This window comes from Meriones unguiculatus, chromosome X (genome assembly GCF_030254825.1).
Source record: "Meriones unguiculatus strain TT.TT164.6M chromosome X, Bangor_MerUng_6.1, whole genome shotgun sequence".
NCBI classification, from domain to species: domain Eukaryota; kingdom Metazoa; phylum Chordata; class Mammalia; order Rodentia; family Muridae; genus Meriones; species Meriones unguiculatus.
Genome location: NC_083369.1, coordinates 140905518 through 140931713, shown reverse-complemented (window position 1 = coordinate 140931713; position 26196 = coordinate 140905518). Strand labels below are relative to the sequence as shown.

At 41.1% G+C, this 26196-nt stretch overlaps 1 protein-coding gene across 11 annotated transcripts in view; it reads left to right on the top strand.

Moving 5' to 3' along the window:
- Positions 1-26196, top strand: part of Sh3kbp1 (SH3 domain containing kinase binding protein 1) — a 362797-nt gene that overhangs the window by 214125 nt on the left and 122476 nt on the right. The window contains exon 1 of one of the 11 annotated variants that reach the window (XM_060375103.1): positions 5289-5425. The exons of the other annotated variants lie outside the window; for them this stretch is intronic. Coding sequence (XP_060231086.1) covers positions 5411-5425 — 15 coding nt within the window. The 5' untranslated portion in view covers positions 5289-5410. Of the gene's footprint in view, positions 1-5288; positions 5426-26196 lie in introns of those variants that run through there. 11 annotated transcript variants of the gene reach the window in all.

Here is a 26196-nt window from a genome sequence, read left to right as displayed (position 1 = left end):
TGCAATGATTAGAAAAGGGTTTGTTGTATATTGATCACCTTAGTTAAGGTTCTTTTTTTACTAGAAAGGAACAGTTATAAATACTAATACCTTTTCTAAAGTTCATATGTCAGAGGTTGACATCATCTTAAAACAGTCTCACTGTGTAGCTCTGGTTGGTTTAGAGCTCACTATGTAGTGCAGACTGGTTCCCAACTCACACAGATCTGCTTGCCTCTTCTTCCCATGGGCTGGATTTCCTTGCCTCGCCTCTACCTTGGTTTTTGGGACAGGCTCTCTCACTGAACCCTAAGCTCATCAGTTTGGCTAGACTGGCTGGCCAATGAGTTCCAGGGATTTATCTACCTCTATCTCCCTTGCTGTGCCTGGTTCTACCAGAATACTAGAAATTCCTCATGGTTTCATGGCAAACATTTTACCAACTGAGCCATCCCTTCAGCTGGAATTTCTTTAACTTTTGTTTCTGGGTGATTTGAAACTCTAAGAAGTAGACTCAAATTTAGATATATTTGTGGCAACTGTTTCTTTCATATTACCAAGTTTTAAATGTCAGCCACTAGAGAGTAAATGCCATAATTTGGGACCTTGTCTGCATTATATTTACAGTTCCTTGAAAAAAATTGTTAAAACTACTATGTGTCTTTGGTCTTCAGTAAATGTTTGTGGACCAGATAAGTAAAGACTGTGTTTCGTCTTAATCCTGTTAGAATTATAAAGGAAAACTCATTGTGTTTCTGTTGTGCTTGTGGTCTAGCTGAAAATTGCCTTTTCCACTTGTTCATTAATTGCCTCCGTTATTCATTTAATGAAGCAGCAGCAAATTTCTTGTACAGATTATCAGGGGCGCTCTGTAAGTGAATGAACTGGTGTCAAGCCACACCAAAAGACATTGGCTTAAAGGTATGTTTAAATCAGTGTTCTCAACCTGCGGGTTTCAACCCATTTGGGATCAGCTATCAGATATCCTGCATATCAGATATTTACATTATTATTCCTAACAGGAGCAAATTACAGTAATGAAGTCCCATGAGAATAATTTTATTAATGGGAATCACAGCAACATGAGGAACTATATTAAAGGGTCACAGCATTAGGAGGGTTGAGAACCATTGGCCTAGATCCTGTATATACATATTAAGTGCAGAGTGGTTTTGCTTGTTTGTTTGCCTGGGTGATTACTGATTAGGAGTTGGGTAGGTCTGTTCTAGTGCCATACCTTGGCTCAGTCATTATCTCTAGGCTTCTCATCTGATACCATGGATTGTCCCCAAACCTTTTATGTATGTTTTGTTTGAAACGGGTATTATGGACCTTAGGCTGATTTTTAACCCATTATCTAGGTGAAGATGAGAATGAACTCTTGATCCTTCTTTCTGCCTTCCAGGTTCTGGGATTACAGGCATATGCCACCATGTCTGCATAGACTTGTCTCTCTTATTTATTTATTTATTTATTTATTTATTTATTATTTACTACATTTTATTCACTATATATCCTGGCTGAAGCCCCCTCCCTCATCTCCTCCCAATCCCACCCTCCTTACCTCTTCTCCCCTTATGCCCCTCCCCTGATAGTCCTCTAATAGTTGAGGTCCTCCTCCCCTTCCCTCTGACCCTAGTCTATCAGGTCTCACCAGGAGGGGCTGCATTGTCTTCCTCTGTGGCCTGGTAAGGCTGCACCCCCCCAATAGCACTTCCTCAAGATCCAGGTATAGCACTCCTAGGCATATATCCGAAATTTGCTCAACCATACAACAAGGAAATTTGCTCAGCCGTGTTCGTAGTAGCTTTATTTGTAATAGCCAGAAGCTGGAAACAACCTAGATGTCCCTCAATGGAGAAATGGATATAGAAATTGTGGTACATTTACACAATAGAATACTACTCAGCAACTAAAAACAAATCATGAAATTTGCAGGCAAATGGTGGGAACTAGAAAAGATCATCCTGAGTGTGAGAAAAGATCCTTTTCCTGAGAAAAGATCCTTTCTGAGTGGGCAGAAAGACACACATAGATTGCCCGAATAAGGCAGGGGCAAGGACTAGCAGAGTTATGTCCATAGTATCAGTGAGAATCAGGTAGGAAAAAATTTCCTGGGCTTCTGAAAAGTAAGAGGTCCACAGATATTCTCAAGGAAAGTGGTGACTGAGCAGAGTGTTCAAAGATGACGGAAAGTCCTGGTACCGGCATGTGTGTGGATCAGAAGAAAGCATGGTTACACCGAAGGGGCAAATAGGTCGCTTGGGCTGGAGCTCAGGGACTGTGGGGTGGTGATGGTGGTGCAGGTAGCTGGAAGAGAGTGCTGCCTCTTTCCCCAAGACATTGCCAGTGTGCTTACAGGCTACACTTTCTCTGGGTGGGCTGCCACCTTGGTGGAGGAGTTCAGCTGTGCAGTGGCATGATTCGCGCGTTAGAGAGATAACTAGGAGGCGCCTAAGAAGGCAGACTAGAGATGGAAGAGGAAGTAGCTGGGAGAGTTGCCAGCCCAGGGCTCTAATTGTCCAGGCACCAGGAACCTCTAGTAGCTCCTGGAAAGCGGCAGATGGGACCACCTCAGGCACACTCTTTAAGCCAGGCAGCCATTGCCTCAGTTGGCAGTAGAGCTGACGGAAGAGCCAAATTTTCTTTCCAAGAAAATGGTTCTGTGCGTTTGGGGGACCAAAAAGCCAAAATTAATAATTTTATATGTGCATGGATATTCAACAGATTTATCTTCCCAATTAGTTTTTTTTTAATTTTTATTATTAACTAATTCAATTTATATCTCGGTCATAGGCCTCTCCCTCCTCTCCTCCCAGTCCCATCCTCTATCCTGCATCTCCTCTCCCCTATTCTTCAGGCAACATAGTCCCTGTCAGAGATATCCCCCATTCCCCTAACTAGTGAGCTGACATGAAGCCTAAGATGCCCATCAGACTTATCTTCTTGGGGTCTATGCATTGCTATATGACTAAGATCCACTTATAAGTGAGTACATGCCATGTGTGTCTTTCAGGGTCTGTGTTACCTCGTTCAGGATGATTGTTTCTAGTTCCATCCATTTGCCTATAATTCTCCTGCCTCACTGTCCAAATGCTGAGGCTCTAGGTGTGTGGTGCTGTGCATACCTGTCCTAATTAGTGATGTGTGTGTACGAGTATGTATGTATTTGGTTTCTTTGAGACTTGGTCTCATGTAGCCCAACATGACCTTGAACTCACTGTGAAGCTGTAGACTGCCTTGAACTCCCCAGCTTTTTGTCTCCCAAGTACTGGGATTATGGGCTTATACCACCTTGCTCAACCTTTAATTTGTTGATCTTCTAAATAGCTTTTAAATTAGCTCATGATGCAGGATAATTTTAGAGATGTGGTAAAGTTAATACCAGAAGTTCTGCATAACCCATTACAGAGCTTTCACTATCGATAACAGCATATATTTATACTGTATCTGTTGCAGTACATGAGCCAGTGTCACTGTGTGATTATCAACTAAAGCCCGAGCTTTACTCCGGTACCCTCAGTTTTTGTCCATCGTCCTTTTCTTTAATTCTAGGGTATCATTCAGGATTCTGTATTATATTTAGTCTTCGTGACTCCTTAGATTCCTTGTGTTCTGGTGACCTTGGCAATTTTGAGTTCTGTAGAATGTTCTTAAATTGACATTTATCCGAAGGTTTTCTCATGATAGAGGCTCATTCCTGTGACATCATATAGCAAGGGCTCGTGTTGTCAAAATAACTTCTCATTCTCAGTATTGTCCTCGGCCACCTTGACTGAGGTGAGGTTAGGCAGGTTTGTCCCCTGGGCAGTTTCATGATCATGTTTTATTTTGCTTCGCCTTCTTTCCATTCTAGACTCTTCTGGGACAAGTCACTTCGCAAACCCTGTACTTAAGGCCTGGGGAGTCACGCTGTACTTCATTGAGGGAGGAATGTCTGAATACAAGAATGGGAATTCCTCTGGGCAGCTTTGTCTGTTCTCTTTTGTCCTAACTAGGTCTTGAGAAGGTGATTTCTTATCGGTGTTCTATATTCCAAACGCTAATTCCCTAGCACTTGCATCACATTTGTCATCTACACCTCGTGATACCTCCCACACTTGTTTTATGTATGCCACACATAAACAGTTGTGTGTCTTATTACTCTGATCCTGTATTTCTTGAGGACCGAGACAGCATCTTATTTAAAGACACCCCGCGGTTGGCCACAGTGCAGGCAGTTAACAAGTATAGAATATCTTATTTTTTTAAGTTAGTTTAATTAAAAGACATAAATGTCAGCCATGGTTAATAACTGAACAGGACATTAAGGTCTAAGAAGACAAGAAACATGGCAAGAATAAAATACTGTCAATTTGTGAAGTTGTCTTAAACTTGTAATATTGGCTGGTATGGCACTTCATGTGTGCCAAATTCTCCTATAAGCATTTAGTCTTCTGTATATGATTTTAGTCACCTAGACAACCATATAGGTCTGTGCCATTATTACTACTCTTTTGTAATTTTGTTTCTGTGATGCATAGGATCGAACTCAGAACTTTGCACATATTAGACAAGTATTCTGTTGCTGAGCTATACCTTCTGTTCCATTAGCCCAATTTTATAGATAAGGAAATTGAAGTGAACAAAATTTAATTTGTTCAAGATTATAGAGCTTGGGAATGACCTGATTGCAATTTTTATGTCATATTCCAGAGTTTTGAACTCTTTACCAGTGGGCTCTGAATCATTAAAATGTTAATTCATGTAGCATCTCACTTAGGGGAAAAATAAGATTGATGTTTAAATACTTCATCCCAGACTGTTAGGGTATCTCTGATGACATGATGGCAGTCTTACTCTGCTTATCCTAGGGGAAGCATCTTCATAAAGTCAGTGCTCTTTTCCATTGAGTTTCCTTTTAATTTTAGAGTATTTTTTGTATATTATGATTAATTTTATTTCTGTAAATGTGTCTGTACTTTTTATAACATACCATATTTTACATATCCCCAACTCCCCAGGCATGTAATCTGTTGAAAGATGGCTTTTTATTTTTTCTTTGGCATTTAGACATGCATGCATACACACACACACACACACACACACACACACACACACACACACACACACACGTGGTTACTGAATCCTGCCAATAATAATTCCAGTGCGTTCCTTGTCCCTTTGGGCACCAGAGGCGACCTACATTACTGCAGGGAAGAAGGCGAGGGAGGAGGACCTCTGGAGAAGCCACCCAAGCCATGAATTGGCCTTAGCTTCCTGAACCATAAACAAAAGCAAGCTTTGTTCTCCCCATTCCTCTTTTGGTCCCAAGTATGACTCAGGAGTAGGCTGGGTCCTCAGGCTCTGTGCCTTTGGCTGTTTGAAGGAAGTGGGAGGACTTTAGGGTAGTTTTGGGACCTTTACAAACTGAAGAGACAAGGCTGGCTGCATGATAGGAGAAGAGGTATTGCTTTTCTTCTTTTCCTTTAGAGAGAAATGGATCCTTTTCATCTGTATCGTTTCTATTGCATTCTATAGCAGGACTTGTTCTGTATTTACACCAGTATGTTAAAATGATGGTGTTTGGACCAGCTGAAATCCCACAGTGAAGGGGGTCGCTCTTGGATGTGTTTGAAAGAACCTTTCAAATGTAAGGGTGATTTTCTAAAGTCAAATGTAGCACTGGAGCTATTTAGCTGGTTTTCTTTTTTTCTTTTTTTTTTTTTTTACAAACCCCAAGTCCCCCCCCCACACACACACACACAGCTTTGGTCAATTTGGCCATTAATTTTTACAGATGTTTCCAATTTCTCTGTGCCTCGGTTTTCATGTGCTCATGCTGCAGAGAGTAATTTAGATGGGCAGTTTGCACAAGCAGCAACTAACTGTTACACCATGTCACGGAGATGTTTAGCAATTACAGATGTTCGTGCAGTCAACAAATCCAGCTTGCTTTTCAGGTTAGCTTAGGAGAGAAGAACATCTGCACAGAGCAAGCCAGCTGTGGGGCATTGCAGCCCTGGGCTGGGGGTGGTGGTGTCACAGACATTTGGAGTGTTCCTTGTGAATGGAGAAACTGTGAGTAGTGATTTCTGGGGGGCCCATTGCACTGCTGCTTTTGGAGATAAAGAGATTTGCTTACCTCTGGCTGAGTACTTGTATTTGCATACCCATATATAGAGTAAGCATGGATTACTTGTTAGCTGATAGAAGGAGGTTGTGTTTCTCTGGGTCTTTCATTATTTGCCTACCTAAAAGCAGAAGTCTGTTATTTTCCAGACACGAAATAAAATTCCCTACATAAACCACAGGATAAGTAAAGGCTGATGACCGTTGCGTGTCTTCCTTATCCCCATGCCTCACTGAAAAAAAGAAAGAAATTAGGGAAGAGACGAGGTCTGTGTAATACATCCCTTGTTTTTTTTTTTCTATTGGCTTTAACTTTAAAACTTTTGAAACTTTTTTTTTTTTTTTAAGGCAAGTATGACGCTGGTTGTTTCAGCACATTATTTAAGACTAAGAGAATTTCTTCAAAGTTTTTTTTTTCCTTTTAACAGCATCTGTTGCTTGCTTAGGAAGATAGGCAGATAGATGAGGAGAGCTTCAGGTATTGACTAGAGGAAAGTTCATTTACAGTAACTCTGGAGGATCCCCCTGGGGAAGGAGTTCTGAAATTTGCTGGTCTTCTAGATGTAATTTTTCTAAGTTCATTTATTGTTAGTTAATTTGTTTTTAGATCAGAATTCTAAGTAATGGGTTTCTTGGCATCTTCGTACATTTGTGTCTTTATGCTCTGTTCTTATTGCTTCCTCTCGCCCATTGTCCTTTTCTGTACTAGTCTTTTTGTACCTTTTGATTTGTATTAAAGAGCTCAGAGTTAGTTGTTTAACTTTAAACCCAGGAAATAGTGAAAGCCTGGTGTGTTGGAAGGTATGGGCAGAGAAGACTGAGCAACTGAGCCCTTTAGAAGCCTATCTGGGCCTCAGGTAAGGCCCTGGAGATGGCAAAAGGAGAGTGGCCTTCTGGACCTGCTGGTTCTGTCTTGCTTTCTGGGCCATAAGCTACCTTGCTGTACTAGAGTGTTCCCTGAATCCATTTGTCTGTCAAAAACTCCATAGCTTTGTTGCTTCTCCCGTATCAAGAATTCTTTGTAGTAATAATCACAGTCATAAAAACAGTAACTTGTAGTTGAAGCATATAAAGAAATAGAATGATTTTAGTCTCATATTTGGAGAAATTATAATTAACATTTTATGTGTATTTTCAGAATTTTTTTCTGAGTCTGAATATACATGTGGGGCATACTTTTTACTATTTTTTCAGTAACAGGGTCAGAATATACACTTCCTGTTTTGAAAACTTAATTTTTTTTGTTTTTGTTTTTCTTTGTTTTGGTTTTTAAGACAGGGTTTCACTCTGTAGCCTACCTATTCTGAGGCTCACTCTGCAAACCAGGTTGGCCTCGAACTCACAGAGATCCATATCTGCCTCTGCCTCTGCCTCTGCCTCTGCCTCTGCCTCTGCCTCTGCCTCTGCCTCTGCCTCTGCCTCTGCCTCTGCCTCTGCCTCTGCCTCTGCCTCTGCCTCTGCCTCTGCCTCTGCCTCTGCCTCTGCCTCTGCCTCTGCCTCCTGAGTGCACCACCTGGTTGTTTTGAAAACATAATGTGTTGTGGCCCACCCTTTTTTGTTAGCTTAACTACATGATATTTTAAGGTCTCTAGCTATCAGAGGGCTAAATTGTTATCATTTATCAAACTAAATTCTACTTGATAACTGCTTAGATTGCTTCTATCCTTAATAGTTTTTCATACCTTAATATTAAAAATCAAGAATGTTTTCTTAGGCTAGGCATGATGGCTCACATCTGCAATTCCAGCACTCAGGAGGCTTAGGCAGGAGGATTTTCATGAATTTGAAATGACTCTAAGCCACATAGCTACAGCCCAGCCCGTGCTATAGAGTCCCTGTCTCAAACAAAATTTGGATGTTGTGTACACACACATGTACATATATGTGTTTATATCATATCTCACCGGAACATTTCTTTCATGTAAATGTTCTCTCTTCCTTTTTGTCCCTCTTTCTTTCTTTCTTTTATTCTTTCATATTTTGAGTCCAAGTTCCATGTAACCCAGGCTGGCCTGAAATTCACAATGTAGTTGAGGATGATTTTGTAACTCCTGATTCCTCTCTGTTTTCACCTCCTGCATCCTCGGATTATCAATTTGCGGCATCTGGTCTCTTAAGCTGAATTCTGAAAGGAGAGATTTCTAGTTTTAATGGCTGATGTGACTTTGACCTTGTTTTAAATGAACATAACCTAAATGAATGGTTTCTTAACTACCAATGGAATAAAAAGTTCCTTTTTGGGATCTTTCACACTTAAACTTCCTAGTAAAAATAACCCTGAAAAGCTTTGCACAGCTGGGTGTGGTAGCAGATGCCTGTAATCTCAGCATTGCATGGGCTAAGGCAGTCAAGATCTCTAAAAGTTCAAGGCAACTCTTGATCTATGTAGTAAGTTCCAGACCAGCCTGGATACAACTCCAGAATGTTCTACAAACTGGCTGTGGCGTTCACTACGTTCATCCCATCGTGCAGCTGTCATCACTTTTGATCTCCAGAATGTTTGCATGCGGCGAGACTCAGCCCATTAAACACCCTCCCCTAAAACACCAGCAAACTCCATTCTGCTTTCTGTCTCTATGAATTTATTTGCTGGATCATATGATGATTCTAATGATGGTACCACATTTCATTCTCTCCATCAATCCACACAGTTTTCGAGTTTTTCTGCAGCCTCACTTGTCCATACTATTTTCTGCTTCTTTGTTTCTTTTCATAACAGCTATCCCAGTAAATGTCAGGTGTTTAACGTGTCTGTTTTGCCATCATGAAAGGAGAAAGATGCCACTTTCCTTTCTTCTGATAACAGGAGTTAAAGAGTTGGGGGAAAGGTCTTCTGCCTCAAAGTCTCCATTAAGCAGCTGAACATTTTTCACGACTGCAAAAGATTACAGATTGCTCGAAGGAAGACTCAGATCCCCTTTTCCCACCCTCCCTGAAGAAACCAAAAGGTGGTGGTATCCATGTGCTTAGTTACATCCCTGCTTTTCATGTAGTTTAACCCTTGGGCTTTTGTTAATTCTAAGTGATGTCTTCCTAGTAGGAAAAGTTAGCTGTATGGTTGGTTTTTCTTTTCTCTTCTACTCTAGAGTTGCTCGGGCTTAAGAAACAACCGTCCTTCCTTTCATAAAGTATTTGTCAAATTGTTCATATGTGCTGATCGATATTCTTCAGTAGGGTGGACAGAATTATCAGTAAATGTTCTGTGCTCCTTTGTTCTTTACTGACACTTGAACACTAATAATTATTCCAGAGTATATCATCTTGAGGTTGGTGTTTGCTTTTGGTTCTTGATATCCAAGGTCATGCCTATGTCTGGCTTGTGATTGAAATGATCATGCTTTTATACTTAACCTGATTTTTTTTTAATATTCGCCACTAGTTGTAAAATAAAATTCTGACCAGCTGGGGTTCAGTAGAGGAAATAAATTCAAGAAAACTTGTCCGCTTGAAAACAGACAATTCCACTGACTTTAGCTGAATGATGATGTGTCTTTTCTCACATTTAATGAATTTCAATGGCAGAGTTCAGTCCCTCAGCACCTTGTCATATATTTCTTTGTGCCACTGGAGCTGTTCAATCGGCACAGAATTCATCCTTAGCTCAGGTTACCCATATTGAAAGCCAGATCCGGAAATAAATGTGTTCTAGCAACAAATGGCAGCATGAGCGCAGTAAGCCCTTCCCACAGTTTCAATACGCACTTCACAGTCAACTGATGAAGCAACAATTCATCAGTGAAGCGTGTACCAGAATCAGAAGGTCACCCTTAAAACTATTTCATGAGGCCTATGATTCTGACGTGTTACCTCAATTAAACCTATCCTTGCACTTGTAGGAATCTAACAGGCAGGGATTTGGAATGTAATGGCAGAAAACTGAGGGCCGTATCCTTTACAAGTTGTATTTCTGTTTTGTTCATTCAAGATGAGAAACTTGGATGTGGTAAGGATGGATTTACTGCTTTGTTTCCTTATTCTCTCACTAGTCAAGCATTTTCCTTCACCAGCGATTTTCCCCCCATTTGTTTAGGGAGTATTTGTACAGTGTGTTCTTTTGGTTTTGCCTCCTTAGCCTCCTTAGTAAAGAAGTAAGTTCTCCTGGGTACCTTTTCTAGGCTCTGAGTACAAGCTGATGGTAAGTGAAGTGATGCTGCTGATGTCATGGTTTGCGATCCTGGAGTAGTTTGCAATGCTTAGCCCTGTCTGCTTTCTGCCTCAAAGACCTTGAGTGTCGCATTTTATAATGGCTTTATTTGGCTTCCAACTTTGTTAACCCATTACCATTTAAGCATCTCTAGAAGCAGAGTAAGAAGAATTCAAACAACCACAGATTTTGCGACCTTTGGTCATAAATTATTCCAGAGAGGAGAAATGTGGTCTGGATAGAGAGGAAATGAGGTTTTAATAAAGTTAGTAAGAGTTTGAGAGAGGCACCTAGGTCATAGGACGAGGGATCACTAAGTTTCAAAGTTTAATGTTTTTAAAAAAATGGCTCCATAGGGCTGTAAAGCAGTGTGGAAACAAACCTTGAATTTTGTCTGCCCCAACTCTATGAAACCTTATGGTTGTTGAGCTTGCTATGGAATTGAGGTGACTGTAAAGAGGCTGGAGATATCCTGAGGAGCTATGAGAAAAGGCAGTTAATGAAAATTAGTTTGTTCTTGAAAGATTATTTTAGGTGCATATATTTTATTTATGCTTGGGAGTGTTTTATCTGCATGTATATATTTGCATTGTATCTGTGCCTCTTACCTATAGAGTTCAGGAGATGACATCAACTGAAGTTACGGATGCTTATGAGTGATTGTGTATGTGCTGGGAACTGAAACCGAGTAACAGGTTTCAATGTAACAGCAATTACTAGTGCTCTCTAGTCCCTATTAAACTAGTTTCGACCGAAAACTAGATATCAGGAGTTGTGGACAAAACTTCATCATGAAAACAAAGAGAGCTGACTGAGCAACGCCTATGAGAAGATTAGGCTTCATAGCATTTGAAACTGTTCCCTGATTCCACTAACGGCAGAAAAGAGGAACCCCCATAACTTGAATCATGATGATCAGGTTTGGAGGAAGGGAGAAGTTGCTGGCTATGAGGGCTGATCAGCTCACTTTGTTTTGCTATGGGAGTAAGAATGTAAAAATCATTTGCTGAAAATCCCTGTAAATTTGGGAGCATGACCAATCTAAAACATTTCTGCCAGAATTATAGTAAATATAATGTAAAAACCCAGAAGGAATGAATGTGTTGTTCACTTGAAAAGTACCAACCCTGGTCTTTGTCCTCCTTTGTCACTGTTCTCCATGGATCTTTATTGTGTTTTCCCTGTGGGGAGCCTATAGCAAGTCTTTGTGTCAGGCACAAAGAGAAATTGCAGCTCTGGGAGCACACAGGCAAACACTGAAGCGAGCATTCTCCATTGCTACAGCAAAGGACAGAATCAGTGGAGATCAGAACATATATCAATGGACGCATTTTACTAGATACATTGTCTTGTCTATTGATCTTTTAAAAATATTTCTTAAAAAGTAATAGAACCACACATGTCAGCACATGCTTGTGATCCTAGCTAGCACTTAGCAGGTGAAGCTCAATGTAATCCTCTACCACATAACTAGTTTTAAGAGCAGCCTGGGCTACATGAGAGCCCCCGTCTCAAAAGAGACAACAACAACAAACAAACAAACAAACAAACAAACCAGGGGTGCATATTTTTAATTCCAGCACTCATGAGGCAGAGGCAGGTAGATCTATGGATTCGAGGCCAGCCCAGTCTACATAGTGTGATCCATGCTAACTGGCTACATAATGAGAGCCTGTCTAAAAACTAAAATAAAAACCAAATTAAAAGGTAACATAGCCAACTGAGAAAGGCATATGTGTAAAATTAGTGATTTCCTGTTTTCTGCAACTATGGGTTGTGTGGTTTGATGGTTTTTTTAATATGTTATAAATAAAGAAGAGAGAGGGGGAAATATTTTAGCACAGAAGAATTAACTCGCAAAATGAGTGTTGAAACATTTAGTATTTGCTCATGGGATAAGGATCTAATTTGCTTTAAACTTGGGCATCTTAGAATTTACAGCCTTGAGAGAACTGTCTTCTTCTTCCTCTATTTGCTTTTAAACTGATGTTAAATGAAGGAAATGATGAATGAATGTGAAAAACAGCCAAGTACAGACCATATTAAACTTCTACTTTATAAGACCAGAACTTAAAAAAAAAGTCTTTATTAAAGTGCATTTATGGGGCTTGGAAGATGGCTTAGTGGGTAAAAGCACTTGCTGTGTAGTCAAGAGGAGCTGAGTTCAAATTCCTAGCACCCATGTAAAAGATGGGCATGGCTGCATATCTCTTTAACTCCAGCCTTACGAGAAGACAGCCAGATCTTGGGAGCTCCCTATCCCGCCAGTCTAGCCAAAAGAGCAAGCTTCGGCTGCAGTGAAATACGTTGTTTTGTTGTTGTTTGTTTATTTTTGTTTTTTGTTTGTTTGTTTGTTTTAAATGTAGTCAGGCAGTGGTGGTACATACCCTTAATTCCAGTACTTGGGTGGTGGAGGCTGGCAGATCTATGAGTTCCAGGCCAGCCTGCTGTAAAGTGATTTTGAGACCGGCCAGAACTACACAGAGAAACTCTGCCTTGGAAAACCAAAATAAGAAAAGTAGAGAGCACCAGAGGAATACGCTTACCTCTTCCTCTGGCCCCTGGTTTCACATGTATTTATACATATACTATACAAGCACACAACTAAAATGTTTAAAAATTAAACACACAATCACTATATATTTTTTAAATGTGTATTTATTATGATCTGGAGAGGTGGCTGAGTAAGTGGAGCGCTTGCCACATGAGTAGGGGAACCTCAGTACGCATGTTTGAGAGGGAGGGAGGGAGGGAGGGAGGGAGGGAGGGAGAGAGAGAGAGAGAGAGAGAGAGAGAGAGAGAGAGAGAAGACCTTGGTGTAACAAAAGGGAAGTGGAGACAGGAGGATATTTGCAGCTTGCTGGTAAACTAGTAGTGCCTAATTTATGCACTCCAGGTTCAGTCCTCACCTGAAAAATAGAGAGAGAGAAAAAATAGAGAGACAGACACAGACAGACAGACAGATAGATAGATAAAGGTGGAAAGCAGAAAGCCCTGGAAGATGTTTGACCTCAGCCCCTGCTTGCCACACGCACTTGCACAGATGTGCACATGTGCCCAAAGGCTCACATTCGAACACGGACCAAGATAGCATGTACACATACAGCACAGCTGCATGTGTATGTACACACATACTTTTTCTCAATTTGCATTTCGATTTTATTCTTTTACTTACTATTACTTTTTTTTTTTTCAAGACAGCGTTTCTCTCTGTAGACCTGGCTGTCCTGAAACTCACTCTGGAGACAAGCCTGGCCTCAAACTCAGAGATCCATCTGCCTCTGCCTCCTGAGTGTTGAGATTAAAGGCTTGCACCACCACCACCTGGCTCCAGTTTGGATTTTTTTCCACATTATTTATTTATTTATCTATTTATTTATTATTAATTATAGTTTATTCACTTTGTATCCCAGCTGTAGCCCCCTTTCTCCTTCCCTCCCAATCCCACCTTCCCTGCCTCATCTCCTCTCTCCTCGAATGTCCCTCCCTCAGTCCACTGATAGGGAAGGACCTCATCCCCTTCCCTCTGACTCTAGCCTATCAGGTCTCATCAGGACTGACTGTAATGTCCTCCTCTGAGGCCTGGTAAGGCTGCTTCTCCCTCAGGGAGAGGTGATCAAAGAGCCAGCCACTGAGTTCATGTCAGAGACACTCTCTATTCCCCTTACTAGGAAACCCACTTGAATACTGAGTTGTAATGGGCTACATCTGTGCAGGGGTTCTAGCTTATCTCCATGAATGGTCCATGGTTAGAGTATCAGTCTCAGAAAAGAATCCTGTGCCCAGATTTTTTTTTCTCTCTCCTTGTGGAGCTCCTGTCCTCTCCAGGTCTTTCTATCTCCCCCTTCTTTCATAAGATCCCCTGTACTCTGCCTAAAGATTGGCTGTGAGACTCAGCATCTGCTTTGATACCCTGCTGGGTAGAGTCCTTTAGAGGCCCTCTGTGGTAGGCTCCTGTCCTGTTTCCTGTTTTCTCCTTCTACTAATGTCCATCCCGTTTGACTTGCTGAATGAGGATTGATCATCATACCCAGGGTCCTCCTTCCTTCTTAGCTTCCTTAGGTGTACAGATTTTAGTATGATTATCCTATCTTATAGGTCTAGTATCCACTTATAAGTGAGTAGATACTCTGTGTCTTTCTCCTTCTGGGATACCTCACTCAGGATGATCTTTCCTAGTTCCCACCACTTGCCTAAAAATTTCATGATTTCCTTCTTTTTAATTGCTGAGTAGTATTCCATTGGTACCCATACTTTTTAAGAAGGAAAAAAAAGTGTCTATTCAATCTGTCCTTACCCCTAGCTAGAATCCCATTTCAGTATAAATCAGTCTTGAGTTTTTAATGTAGTTATTTATTTGTGTATGTGAGGATTTTTTGTCTGAATATATGTCTATATAGCACATTTATGCCTGCTGCCCATGCAGTCCGTAGGAGGATGTTGGATCTCCCAGAACTGGAGTTGGCAGATGTTCCTTAGCTGCCACTGGTGCTGAGAACTGAACCCTAGTTCTTTGGAAGAACCCAGTGCTCTTAACCATTTGGCCATTTATCTAGTCCCAGTCTTGATTTAACTTTTATTAATTATACTTTATTTACTTTGTATCCCTCTATAAACCCCTCTTACCTCCCCTCCCAATCCCATCTTCCCTCTCCCTTCTTCACGAATGTCCCTCTCCAAGTCCACTGATAGGCGAGATCCCCCTCTCCTTCCTTTCTGATCTTAGTCTATCAGATCTCATCAGGAGTGGCTCCATTGTCATCTTCTGTGGCCTGGTAAGGCTGCTTCCCCCTCAGGGGGGAAGTGATCAAAGAGCCAGCCACTGAGTTCATGTCAGAGAGAGTCCCTCTTCCTATTACTATGGAACCAACTTGGACACTAAACTGCCATGGGCTACATCTGTGCAGGGGTTCTAGGTTATCTCCATGCCTGGTACTTGGTTGGAGTATGAGTCACTGGAAAGACCCCTGTGTTCAAATTTTCTGGTTCTGTTGTTCTCTTTGTGGAGTTCCTGCCCTCTCCAGGTCTTACTATTTTCCTCTTCTTTCATAAGATTCCCTGCACTCTGCCCAAAAGTTGGCCATAATTCTCAACATCTGCTTTGATAGTCTGCAGGGCAGAACCTTTCAGAGGCCCTCTGTGGCAAGTTCTTAACTTGTTTCCTATTTTCTCCTTCTCCTGATGTCCATCCTCTTTGCCTTTCAGGATGGGGATTGAGCATTTTAGTCAGGGTCCTCTCTCTTGATTAGTTTCTTTAGATGTACAGATTTTAGCATGTTTATCCTATATTATATGTCTAATATCCACTTATAAGTGAGTAGATACCATGTGTGTCTTTCTGCTTCTGGGACAGCTCACTCAGGATGATCCTTTCCAGTTCCCACTATTTACCTGCAAATGTCATGATTTCCTTATTTTTCATTGCTGAGTAATATTCCATTGTGTACATGTACCACAATTTCTGTATCCATTCTTCAGCTGAGTGGCATCTGGGTTGTTTCCAGCTTCTGGCTATTACAAATAAAGCTGCTACAAACATGGTTGAGCAAATGTCCTTATTGTGTACTTGAGACTCTTTTGGATATATGCCTAGGAGTGGTATGGCTGGATCTTGAGGAAGCGTTATTCCTAGTTGTCTGAGAAAGCGCCAGATTGATTTCCAGAGTGGCTGTACAAGTTTACATTCCCACCAGCAGTGAGGAGGGTTCCCCTTTCTCCACAACCTCTCCAGCATGTCACTTGAGATTTTCATCTTGGCCATTCTGATGGGTGTAAGGTGAAATCTCAGGGTCGTTTTGATTTGCATTTCCCTGATGGCTAATGAGGTTGAGCATTTCTTTAAGTGCTTCTCTGCCATTCAATATTCCTCTACAGAGAATTCTCTGTTTAGCTCTGTTCCCCATTTTTTAATTGGATTACTTGGTTTGTTGCTTTTCAGCTTCTTTAGTTCTTTGTATATTCTGGATATCAGCCCTCTGTCAGATATAGGGTTGGTGAAGATTCTTTCCCAGTCTGTAGGTAGTCGTTTTGTTCTGACAATAGTGTGCTTTGCAGAAGCTTTTCAGTTTCATGAGGTCCCATTTATTGATTATTGCTCTTAGAGCCTGTGCTGTTGGTGTTCTGTTCAGGAAGTTGTCTCCTGTGCCAATGAGTTCAAGGATCTTTCCCACTTTTTCTTCTAACAGGTTTATTGTGTCTGGTTTTATATTGAGGTCTAGATATGTTAAATGGAAATGTTTCTTTGGGAAATGAAAATGTCTATGAAATCTATGTAATGTAAAAATTAGGGTAGTCCTCAGTAAACAGCTACTTCTAGCGGCAGTAGGTAGCCTGTATTTGATCACAGATGTCATCACTTGAAGCCATGCTTCTTTAAAACCAGAAATGAAGAGTCTGTAAGCATAGTCCATTTTTAAAAAATATTTTAAATTTAAAACTTATTTTATGTATTAATGTTTGTGTGTGTGTGTGTGTGTGTGTGTGTACGTGCGTGTACACCTCATGTATGCATGGTGCCAGTAGAGGCCAGAGCGGGGCTCTGGAACCACTGAAAGTGGAGTTACAGGTGATTGTTAGCTACCATGTGGGTGCTAGGAGTTGAATCCAGATCTTCTGTAAGTGTTCTTAACCACTGAGCCATCTCTCCAGCCCCTGTAAGCATGGCTTTTATTATACACAAAGTCCTTTTATGAAATACAATTAAGGAATTCATGAGTTTAATTATAAGAATAGGAAAGACGTTCTTGACTTTGAAAACATCTACTAAAATGTCCCAATACTTTATTTGGAACAGCATTAATTAGACTTGATTCTACATTATATACTTAGTCACTGAAGATATGATCCAATGAATAGCTGTCAGTGAAGGGAGATGACAAATGACAGAGTGTGTTCTATAAGGGTGATATCTTGCAAATTCCCATCATGATTCATTGTTCATCTGATGCTCTTAACATCCTTACTAATGACTTGGAAATAGAATGATGCACAAATGCAAGCTTCATATGACTACTAGCCAGGAGCTGTGGCAAATCAAATCAGATCATCAGGGGAGACATCAGTAGTACGGGGAGGTAGACTAACTTTAAGCCACTTTAGCATACTTTATTGCACCTCTTAACCCTTCATTTTTCTGATTATAAAAATAATTTTTGAGGTCCTAGGAAATAAAGAAATAAAAAGCACTGATAATTTAACCTTCCTGGGGCAAAGGCTGTTCCTGCTTTTAAATATTAGGCTCTCAGTTGTTTGGCCATACATTTTTAACTGGTTGAGATCATACCACCTACAGAATTGTCTCCACATGCAAGAATGTTTATATTTTTGTTTAGCATTATATAAAATTTCATATATTATTACAGACTTCTATAAACATCCCTTTAACTGCTGGAGGGCTGAGTCTTTTTTCCTTTTTGTGGTGAAACTGGGAATTGAGCCAGAGGTGAACCTAGAACCCTATACATGCTAAACAAGGGCTATACCGACAAGCCACAACCTCTGCCCCTAAGCCTCTGTTTGAAAACTATTTTTAAAAACTTACATTCATTTATTTATTTTCTTTCACATTCATGTTCTTTCTCTCTTCCTCTCCCCTTTGTGTGTACATGTGAAAGATAGATAGAGAGAGAGAGAGAGAGAGAGAGAGAGGAAGGAAGGAAGGAAGGAAGGAAGGAAGGAAGACAGAAAGAAAGAAAGAAAGAAAGAAAGAAAGAAAGAGAAAGAAAGAAAGAAAGAGAAAGAAAGAAAGAAAGAAAGAAAGAAAGAAAGAAAGAAAGAAAGAAAGAAAGAAAGAAAGAAAGAAAGAAAGAGACACAGAGAGAGAATGTTTGGCACAGCATGCGTGCGGAGATCAGGGAACAACTTGCGGAAATTTGTTCTCTCCTTCTGGCCTGTGAAACTCAGGTGGTCAGATTTGGTCAGAAGTACCTTTCACCCTCTGAGCTATCTCACTGGCCCCCAAGGCTCTTTGTTAAGGCTAAAGACACTCGGATGATCTCAGAGGGCTAGAATTTGTGGATTGCATTGATTCCTTTCAACATTATATTGAAATCTCCTACATTATAACTGAGGATAGTAGAATACTTCCTTGGCAACAGTTAGGCCTTGGTGAGCTAGGCTTGTTGAGTTTCAGATACTCTACATAAGATCTGAACAGTATATCAGCTCTTCCTTCCTACAATATGAGTGTTGGAAGTAGAACTCAGTCATCAGGCTTGGCGGCAGACAGCTTTACCACCAAGCCATCTCACTAGCCCCCTTGCTAATTTTGAAAGAAGCCTTTCAGTGCTGCTTTTGGCAAGAGGCTTGGCCACTTCCAGGTAGAGGAGTATGAATTCAACTTTTCATGTTAAGTATCTGTTAGCAATTTCCAAATGGCTTAAAGAAATCTGTACCATGCGAGTGTGTGGTCTCATTTGGCCCATTACCTTGGGAGGAGTATCTTTGGCCCAGGAGCTTGGAATTTCTTCATCCATTAGTGGACAGAGGCCAAACTTTGTAAAAGATGGCTTGGGATAGTTTTCTATGGTGGCGTGTTTGTTCCTGAGTACCGAAATTCTCAATCAAAGGCTTTCTGTTCACAGACAACAGGCCGTTTTCCCCAGACACACGCCTTGTTGTTTTGTCATCGTAAACAGTAGATAACAGTTTGAATGCAGCCAGAAGCAGCTGTCATGGGCATACGTTGGAGGGTCCTCTGGGATGTCATTCTTGCCGCTCATTGTCGGTGTACCACTTTTATTGATTGAAAACGTCTATGGACTTCGCTCACCTCAGTTCCCCTTTCCCCATTAATCTCCCAGCAACAGCTCTGTGACAGTGGATGTTACTTCTCAAATCTCCCCAGTTTCCAGATTTGTCAGCTTTCTCCAGGAATGTCTCTGCTCTGTGGCTGTCTGTTCTCCAATCCTCAAGCAATGAAATAGGTGGTTAATGGCCTGCTAGCCTACTACTGGGTGAAAAAAACCTGTTTAATAGAGCATTCTTTCAAAGTAGAATTCACATATAGGTATCATGATGGTTGAAATTTCACTTTTCATGGTGGCCATGTGTGTGGATATATGCAAGCCTTGTGTACGGACTTCTTTGTACACGTGTGAAGGCCTGAAGCTGATGTTGGCAATCGTTCTCCATTGATCCCTCCTTCACCTTCTTCATTGAGGCAGGGTTTCTCCAACCAACTAGCTCAGCTCACCAATATGGTTGGTTAGTCTTCCTAGGAGGCTTGCTCTGGGGATCTCCATCTGCTAGCTTCTGAGACTGGTATTACAGACAGGCCACCAGCTTGCCAGGACTTAATGTGGCTTCCTGGGATCTGAACTTAAGTCCTTGAGCTGTGCATAGCAAGCCGTTTAACCACTGAGTAGCCTCTACAACCAGATCTTTTTTATTATTATTATTTTTATTATTAGTTACATTTTATTAACTCTGTATCCCAACTATATCCCGCTCCTCATTCCCTCCCAACTCCACCCTCCCTCCCTCATCTCCTCCCTGCCCCTTTCCAAGTCCACTGATTGGGGAGGACCTCCTTCCCTTTCATCTGACCCTGTTTTATCAGGTATCTTCAGAACTGGCTGCAAAGTCCTCCTCTGTGGCGTAGCAGGACTGCTCCTCCCTTGGGGGGGTGGGGAGGTATTCAGTAAAATATAGCAATAAACACATTACACACATGCCATTGTATCCTTCTAGACAAACCTATGACATTTTCACCATTATCTTCATTTTAGAAGAGGGAACTGTCATATGAGGAAGGGAAGTAGTTTGCCCCAGATCACATAGCCAATAACTTTTTGAGACAATTTACCCTCAGTGCAAACTTATCACTAGATGCCAAAAGGTAGGATTTGTTTATTTTTTTAATTTATTTTTCTTTTCTTTTTAAATTTATTTTACATCCGGAGGGTACACCCTCCATCCTCTCCTTCCAGTTTCCCCCTTTCCCCTTTCCTTTTCCCCTCAAGAAAAGGAGAGCCCTCCCCCCCCCCCCCGTATCAACCCTCCCCAGCACATCAATTCACATCAGGACTAAGCATATCTTCATTTCCAGAGGCCAGGCAATAGAGTCCATGATAAAAACAGGCTCCCCTTCTACTCACCAGGCAACCCACATGAAGACCAAACTGCCCATCAGCTACATGTGTGCGGAGGAACTAGGTCCAGACCATGCCTGGTCCTTAGTTGGTGTCTCAGTCTCTGAAAGTCCCCATGTGACTGTATTAGTTGTCTCTGTTGGTCTTCTTCTGAGCTTCCTGTCCCCTCCAGGTCCTTCCATCTTTTCCCCAACATATTCACAGGACTCCCTGAGCTCTGCCACATGCTTGGCCGCAAGTCCCAGAATCTGTTAGGCTCCTGTCTGCAATCACAGCAAAGTATTGTTAGTGTCAGGGACCGGCTCTCTACCATGGGGTGGATCTCAGGTTGGGCCAGTTATTGGTTGGTCATTCCCTCAATCTTTGTTCCCTTTTTATCTCTGCACTTCTTGTAGGTAGGGTAATTTTTGGATCACAGGTTTTGTCAGTAGGTTGTTGATCCCCTCCATCCACAGTCCTGCCTGGCTAGAAGGTGGATCCCTTCAGTCTTCATGTCCCCTTATTTTGGAGTCTCAGCTAGAATCACACTCATGTCCTCCGAGGAGCCTACCCTGTCACAGGCCTCCAGCTTGACAAACAGATGTCCCCCCTCAGTTTCCCTTCTTGTTTCTAGCCTTCTCATCTTGCACCCCATTCTCCCCACATCTGATCTCCATCCTTGTTTTCCTCCCCATTCCATCTCCTTCCCAATTCCCTCTCTTCATTCACTTATGCTGTCTATTCTATTTCCACTTCTAAGTGACATTCCGGCACTCTCCCTTGGGATCTCCTTGTTACTTAGCTTCTTTGGGTCTGTGCTTTGTAGTATGGTTATCCTGTACTATAGGTCTAATATCTGCTTATCAGTGAGTGTATACCATGGGTGTCTTTCTGGGTCACCCTCACTCAGGATGATCTTTTCTAGTTCCATCCATTTGCCTACAAATTTTATGATTTCCTTGTTTTTAGTAGCTGAGTAGTATTCCATTGTGTAAATGTGCCACAATTTCTGTATCCATTTCTCCACTGAGGAAACTTCTAGGTTGTCTCCAGGTTCTGGCTATTATGAATAAAGCTGCTATACACATAGTTGAGCAATTATCCTTATTGAATGGTGAGGCATCTTTTGAGTATATACCCAGGAATAGTATAACTGTATCTTGAGGTAGTGCTATTCCCAATTTTCTGAGAAAGGGTCAGATTGATTTCCAGAGAGGTTGTACAAATTTGCGCTCCCACCAGAAATCAACAAATCAAGTAATCCAATTCTCAGAGCTAAACTGAGAATTCACAACAGAGGAATCTTGAACAGCTGAGAAGCACTTAAACAAATGCTCAACATTCTTAGTCATCAGGGAAATGCAAAACAGCCCTGAGATTCCACCTCACACTGATCAGAATGGCTAAGATCAAAAACTCAAGTGACAACACATGCTGGAGTGGATGTGGAGAAGGGGATTGGTTTACTTGTTTCATTTTGATGTCCCTAGTACCACCATAAGGCTATTTTCTGATGGGTGATAAATGGCTATTTTACAGAAGTATATGTAGCTCATCCAATGAATAAGGTGCTTGGAAATAGTTAAAGGTTCCCAGGGTAGCCCTCTACCATCATGTCTTCATCCTAGTTAATGAAACACAGAAAGGAGTAGTCGGAAACCTGATATCAAGGACAGTGAGAGCTCCTCTTCCATGGGAGGGCACTTTTGTCTTTGTCACCTAAGACATTTTTGTGGGAAGCACAGAATCGAGGTTGATTTGCTCCTGTCGTTGGGTATGTCCTGCTCACTTGTGACCTGATTTTAAGTTCATTCAACCTCTCTTCGGAGAATCTTCATTCTTTCCTTGACTGTTTATTCTGAAGTCTCTTTTAATTTTTATTTGTATTTCATTCTGTGTAGAGGTGGTTTTGGCCTTTATGTGTATATATACCATGTGTGTGCCTGATGCCTGCAGAGACCAAGAGACAATGGATCGTCTAGAACTGGAGTGACTGATGCTGTATACCGCCATGTTGGTTCTGGAAATCAAACCTGGGTCCTTTGGAAGAACAGCCAGTGTTCTTTACTGTTGAACCACCCCTCTAGTTCCTTCTTATTCCTCATTGACTTACTTTATTATGTTTGTGGGTACTTGTGTGTGCACCCATGCACACGCATGTGCGGACAAGTCCCACTGCCCATAAGAGCCAGAGGTGTTAGATACCGTTAGAGCTGTAGCTATATGGGGTTATGATTTACCAGATATGAGTGTTGGGAAGCACACTCACATCTGCCACTGTAGAGCAGTGCACTCTTAACTGATGATCCCTATTTTCAACCCACTGTCTTTTTTAACCCTGTGTAGCTTGAGCTAGCCTCAAATTCATGGTTTTCCTCCAGCACCCTTCCAAATGCTAGAATTGCACGGATAGAATTTTCCAAGCATTCTCTACTGGGACTTTTATTCTGAAAATAGCTTGGAATCAGCTTTCTAAGTATACTGCTGTGTGCACAGAAGATGTCTCAGATGTGAATCTGTCCTCCAGGAAACTTCCTATTTGCAATCCATATATAACCCGAACTCATCTCTCATAATCAAAACAGTATCTAAAATAACACCATTGAGCCTTTAAAAAATATCTTGTGTATGTGCATGTTTGTGCATATGTGTCTGAAGGCCATGGGTCTAGTTCCTGTTCCTTGTTTCTTAGGATCAATGTTCACCTTGCTTTTTGAGAGAGTAGGACCTGGAGCTTACCAATGAGGCTAAACTGGCTGGTCAGTGAACCCCCAGGGATCCTTTAGTTTCTGTATCCTTCAGTGGTGGTATCACAAGTGTGCACAACCCCACCTGGCTTTCTTTGTGGCTTTCTAACTTTGACGCCCCTCTGGGCTTTCTTCTATACTTCGGGCTTTCTGCCTATACAACAAGCGCTTTATGAACTGAGCTATCTCCTTAGTCTTTAAATAACTCAAGCTGTATTTCCTCTGTCCTTCTGTAAATTGCAGGAGCCCATATGATTCTTTAAAAGAAGTGTTATTATTTTAGAAGTCTGTGGAGCTGGTGGTGAGAGTAAAGAATGAATCTTACATGATTAAGTTCAGAACTACTTTAGCATTAGCCAGATTTAGAGGATGGCTTCATGGAATCAATAGGGTATCTTATATAAAACTATTTCATCTAAGACTGAGACGGAATATAGCATATATAACTCCTATAAATGGAATTATAGCTAGGGTTGTAGTTGGATGTTAGAGCACTTGTCGAGAAAGCATGAAGCTCTGGATTTGATTTCTAGCACAGCAGAATAAATGGAATTATACAGTATAATCATCCTTTGACATTTATGGGGGATTATTTATAGGAACTCCCCCCAAGGGATATAAAAAAATCTATGATGTTCATCTGTACAAAACATAAATAGTTCTACTGCATTGTTTAGGAGGTGATGACAAGAGTCTGATGATTTAACATGGAGGCAATAGCCTTTCCAAGTATTCTAAATCTGAAGTAGTTATGTCTATGGAGCAGAAGGCACAGATACAGAGGAAGTTCTTCTACCCCCACCCCAAGTTTCTATTTTTTTTTATGACTGGCTTCATTCACCTAGTATAATATTCACCAGGGCAATTCATGTTGTAGTGTCAGGATTGCCTTTTTAAGGCTGAATAGTACTCCATTGTTTGCTCTAAGCATATTTGTTTTTTTTTTGTTGTTGTTGTTGTTGTTTTTAAGATTGTGGTTCTGCTTGAAAACAGTGCAACAAATCATGGCTCTGACTGTGACCTGGTTTTAGACTGAAGCTACTTCATTTTCCTTCCCTGATCTGAAGAACAGAAAGCTTTCTCTAGAAATTCATTCTGGGAAAAAAATATTGGAGTCAAAATTGATTATGCAATTTACTTTAAACTTGTCAGATAAAAAAAGATGTTTTTTGTGTGTCAAGAGCTTCTCATGTGTCTATATGATTTTTCTTAATGTTTTAGTTTTCAAATAGCAGATTGATTTTTTTTCCTGCAGAAAGCAAAATGCTCAAAGCTATTAAAGACCTATTATTTTCCTCTAAGTTTCCACACTAGCAGCAGAGCACAGAGAAACGGATCTACTTTGATCCTTCCCATTAGGTCCCTGATTCCTGGGATTTGCCTCTACGACCAGCTCCTCAGAATGTGAACTTGCCGTTATCTTTTTAGACATGGTTGGCACTTAACTATGTGGTATGCACGCATGTAGACTCAAGAGCACACAAAATCAGGAGTGTTCCTGCCATATGCAAACCAGTTTTCAGTCGCTGATCTTTGTCTGTAGCAGCTGGGAGCTGTGGCTTAGGCAAGTATGGTTTCACTGCTTTAACTGGAGGATAGTGGCAGCTTCCCCACAGTCCCTTCAGTTTAGCCTTTTGTTTCTTCTTTCTGTATCAGTTTTAGCATCCCAGATTGGATCATCACACCTCTCTTTACTTTTCCTGGTGACCAGATGTCCCGGGGATAAGTCACAAAGCTACTGTAACAGTGACTTTTACTTACCTTGCTGGCTCGTGGGCCTAAAGCTACACTGTCTCTGTGTGCCTCCACCCACATCCTCTCTGAACAGCTGCTCATGACTCAAGTGAGTCTCCTGCCTGAGTCTCTTGAGCACACCCACTACGCCCAGCTCCTGCATCCATTTTTACCTTACTTCCTTGTTTTTATTCAACCCAAACACCCTTTCTACTACATTCTTAGGCCACCTCCTACCCACCTTTCTGAATTTAGCACAAGCCTCATGGCTGCCATCTTTGAGGCTCATTTCCTCATGTAGATTGGCTAACAGCTATTTTTTTCCCTCTATCTATACATGGCGTTTATTGTACTTGCAGCAGAGCACAGAGAAACATATCTTTGACCCTCTGCATGAGGTCCCTGAGCTCTGGAATTTATCTCTGTGACCAACTCCTCAGAGTGTGAACTTACTGTTATCTTTTTGCACATGATTGGCAACAGTGGAGGTAAAATACAAACCGTTTTTTCATATGTTGTCAGGTATCTGTAGAGGCAACATCTAAGATTTTAATATTCTGTGAATTACATGCTGCATCTCATTGAGCACTTAAGCATGGGTAGAAGCCTCAGATAACTGCAAAAATTATTTTGATTTCACAAAGAGACAGTTGTCACCATTTCTGTTACCGTTTTATGATTCTTTAAACTTTTTAAAGGCATGCTTTTAGAGGTGTTCAGTAAACAAGCAAATGAGCCAAATCACATCCTGGCAGGAAGTAGAGTCAAGGATAAAGAACAGAACCTGGCTCAAATTCTTCATACCAACAACACTTTCATATTCTCTCTGTGTCTCTGTCTCTCTCTCTCTCTCTCTATGTCTCTTTCTCTCCGTCTCTCATATTCATATATGCAAGTATATATATCCTTATACATATATACAGACACAAACATAAAATACTTTATATGTAGCAGAATGATAGATAATAAAGATTTGTTATGGACAGATTAAAAGAAGAAACTCCGGAAGCACTCGTGGAAGAATCCAAGTTGAGTCAAGAGGTCATGCTGTATTTAGAGAAAGTTTACTGTTAGTCTTGAGAGGTTAAGAAAAGTTATGAACTGTTCTGAGCTATGGCAAGGTGAAAGAATTAGAAGTATTTCTTCACATTTCTTCTTTGGGGATCTCCATGAACAAGTAACAAGCACATACTTTGGTTGCTTTGATGCAGGTGTGTTAAGTGGTGTAGGGGGGTATTTGAAAACTGTCTTATGATAAATCAATGGATCCTCATCTGAAAGATGATTCAGTAATCCTTGAGAGGGTTACAGGATCTAGATCAGAGTCAAAGAGGAAGGGGGAATATGAAATCAGAATTCTGTTGCTGGATCCACTATAAGGTATAATGACAATGATCATTGAAAGGGAGTT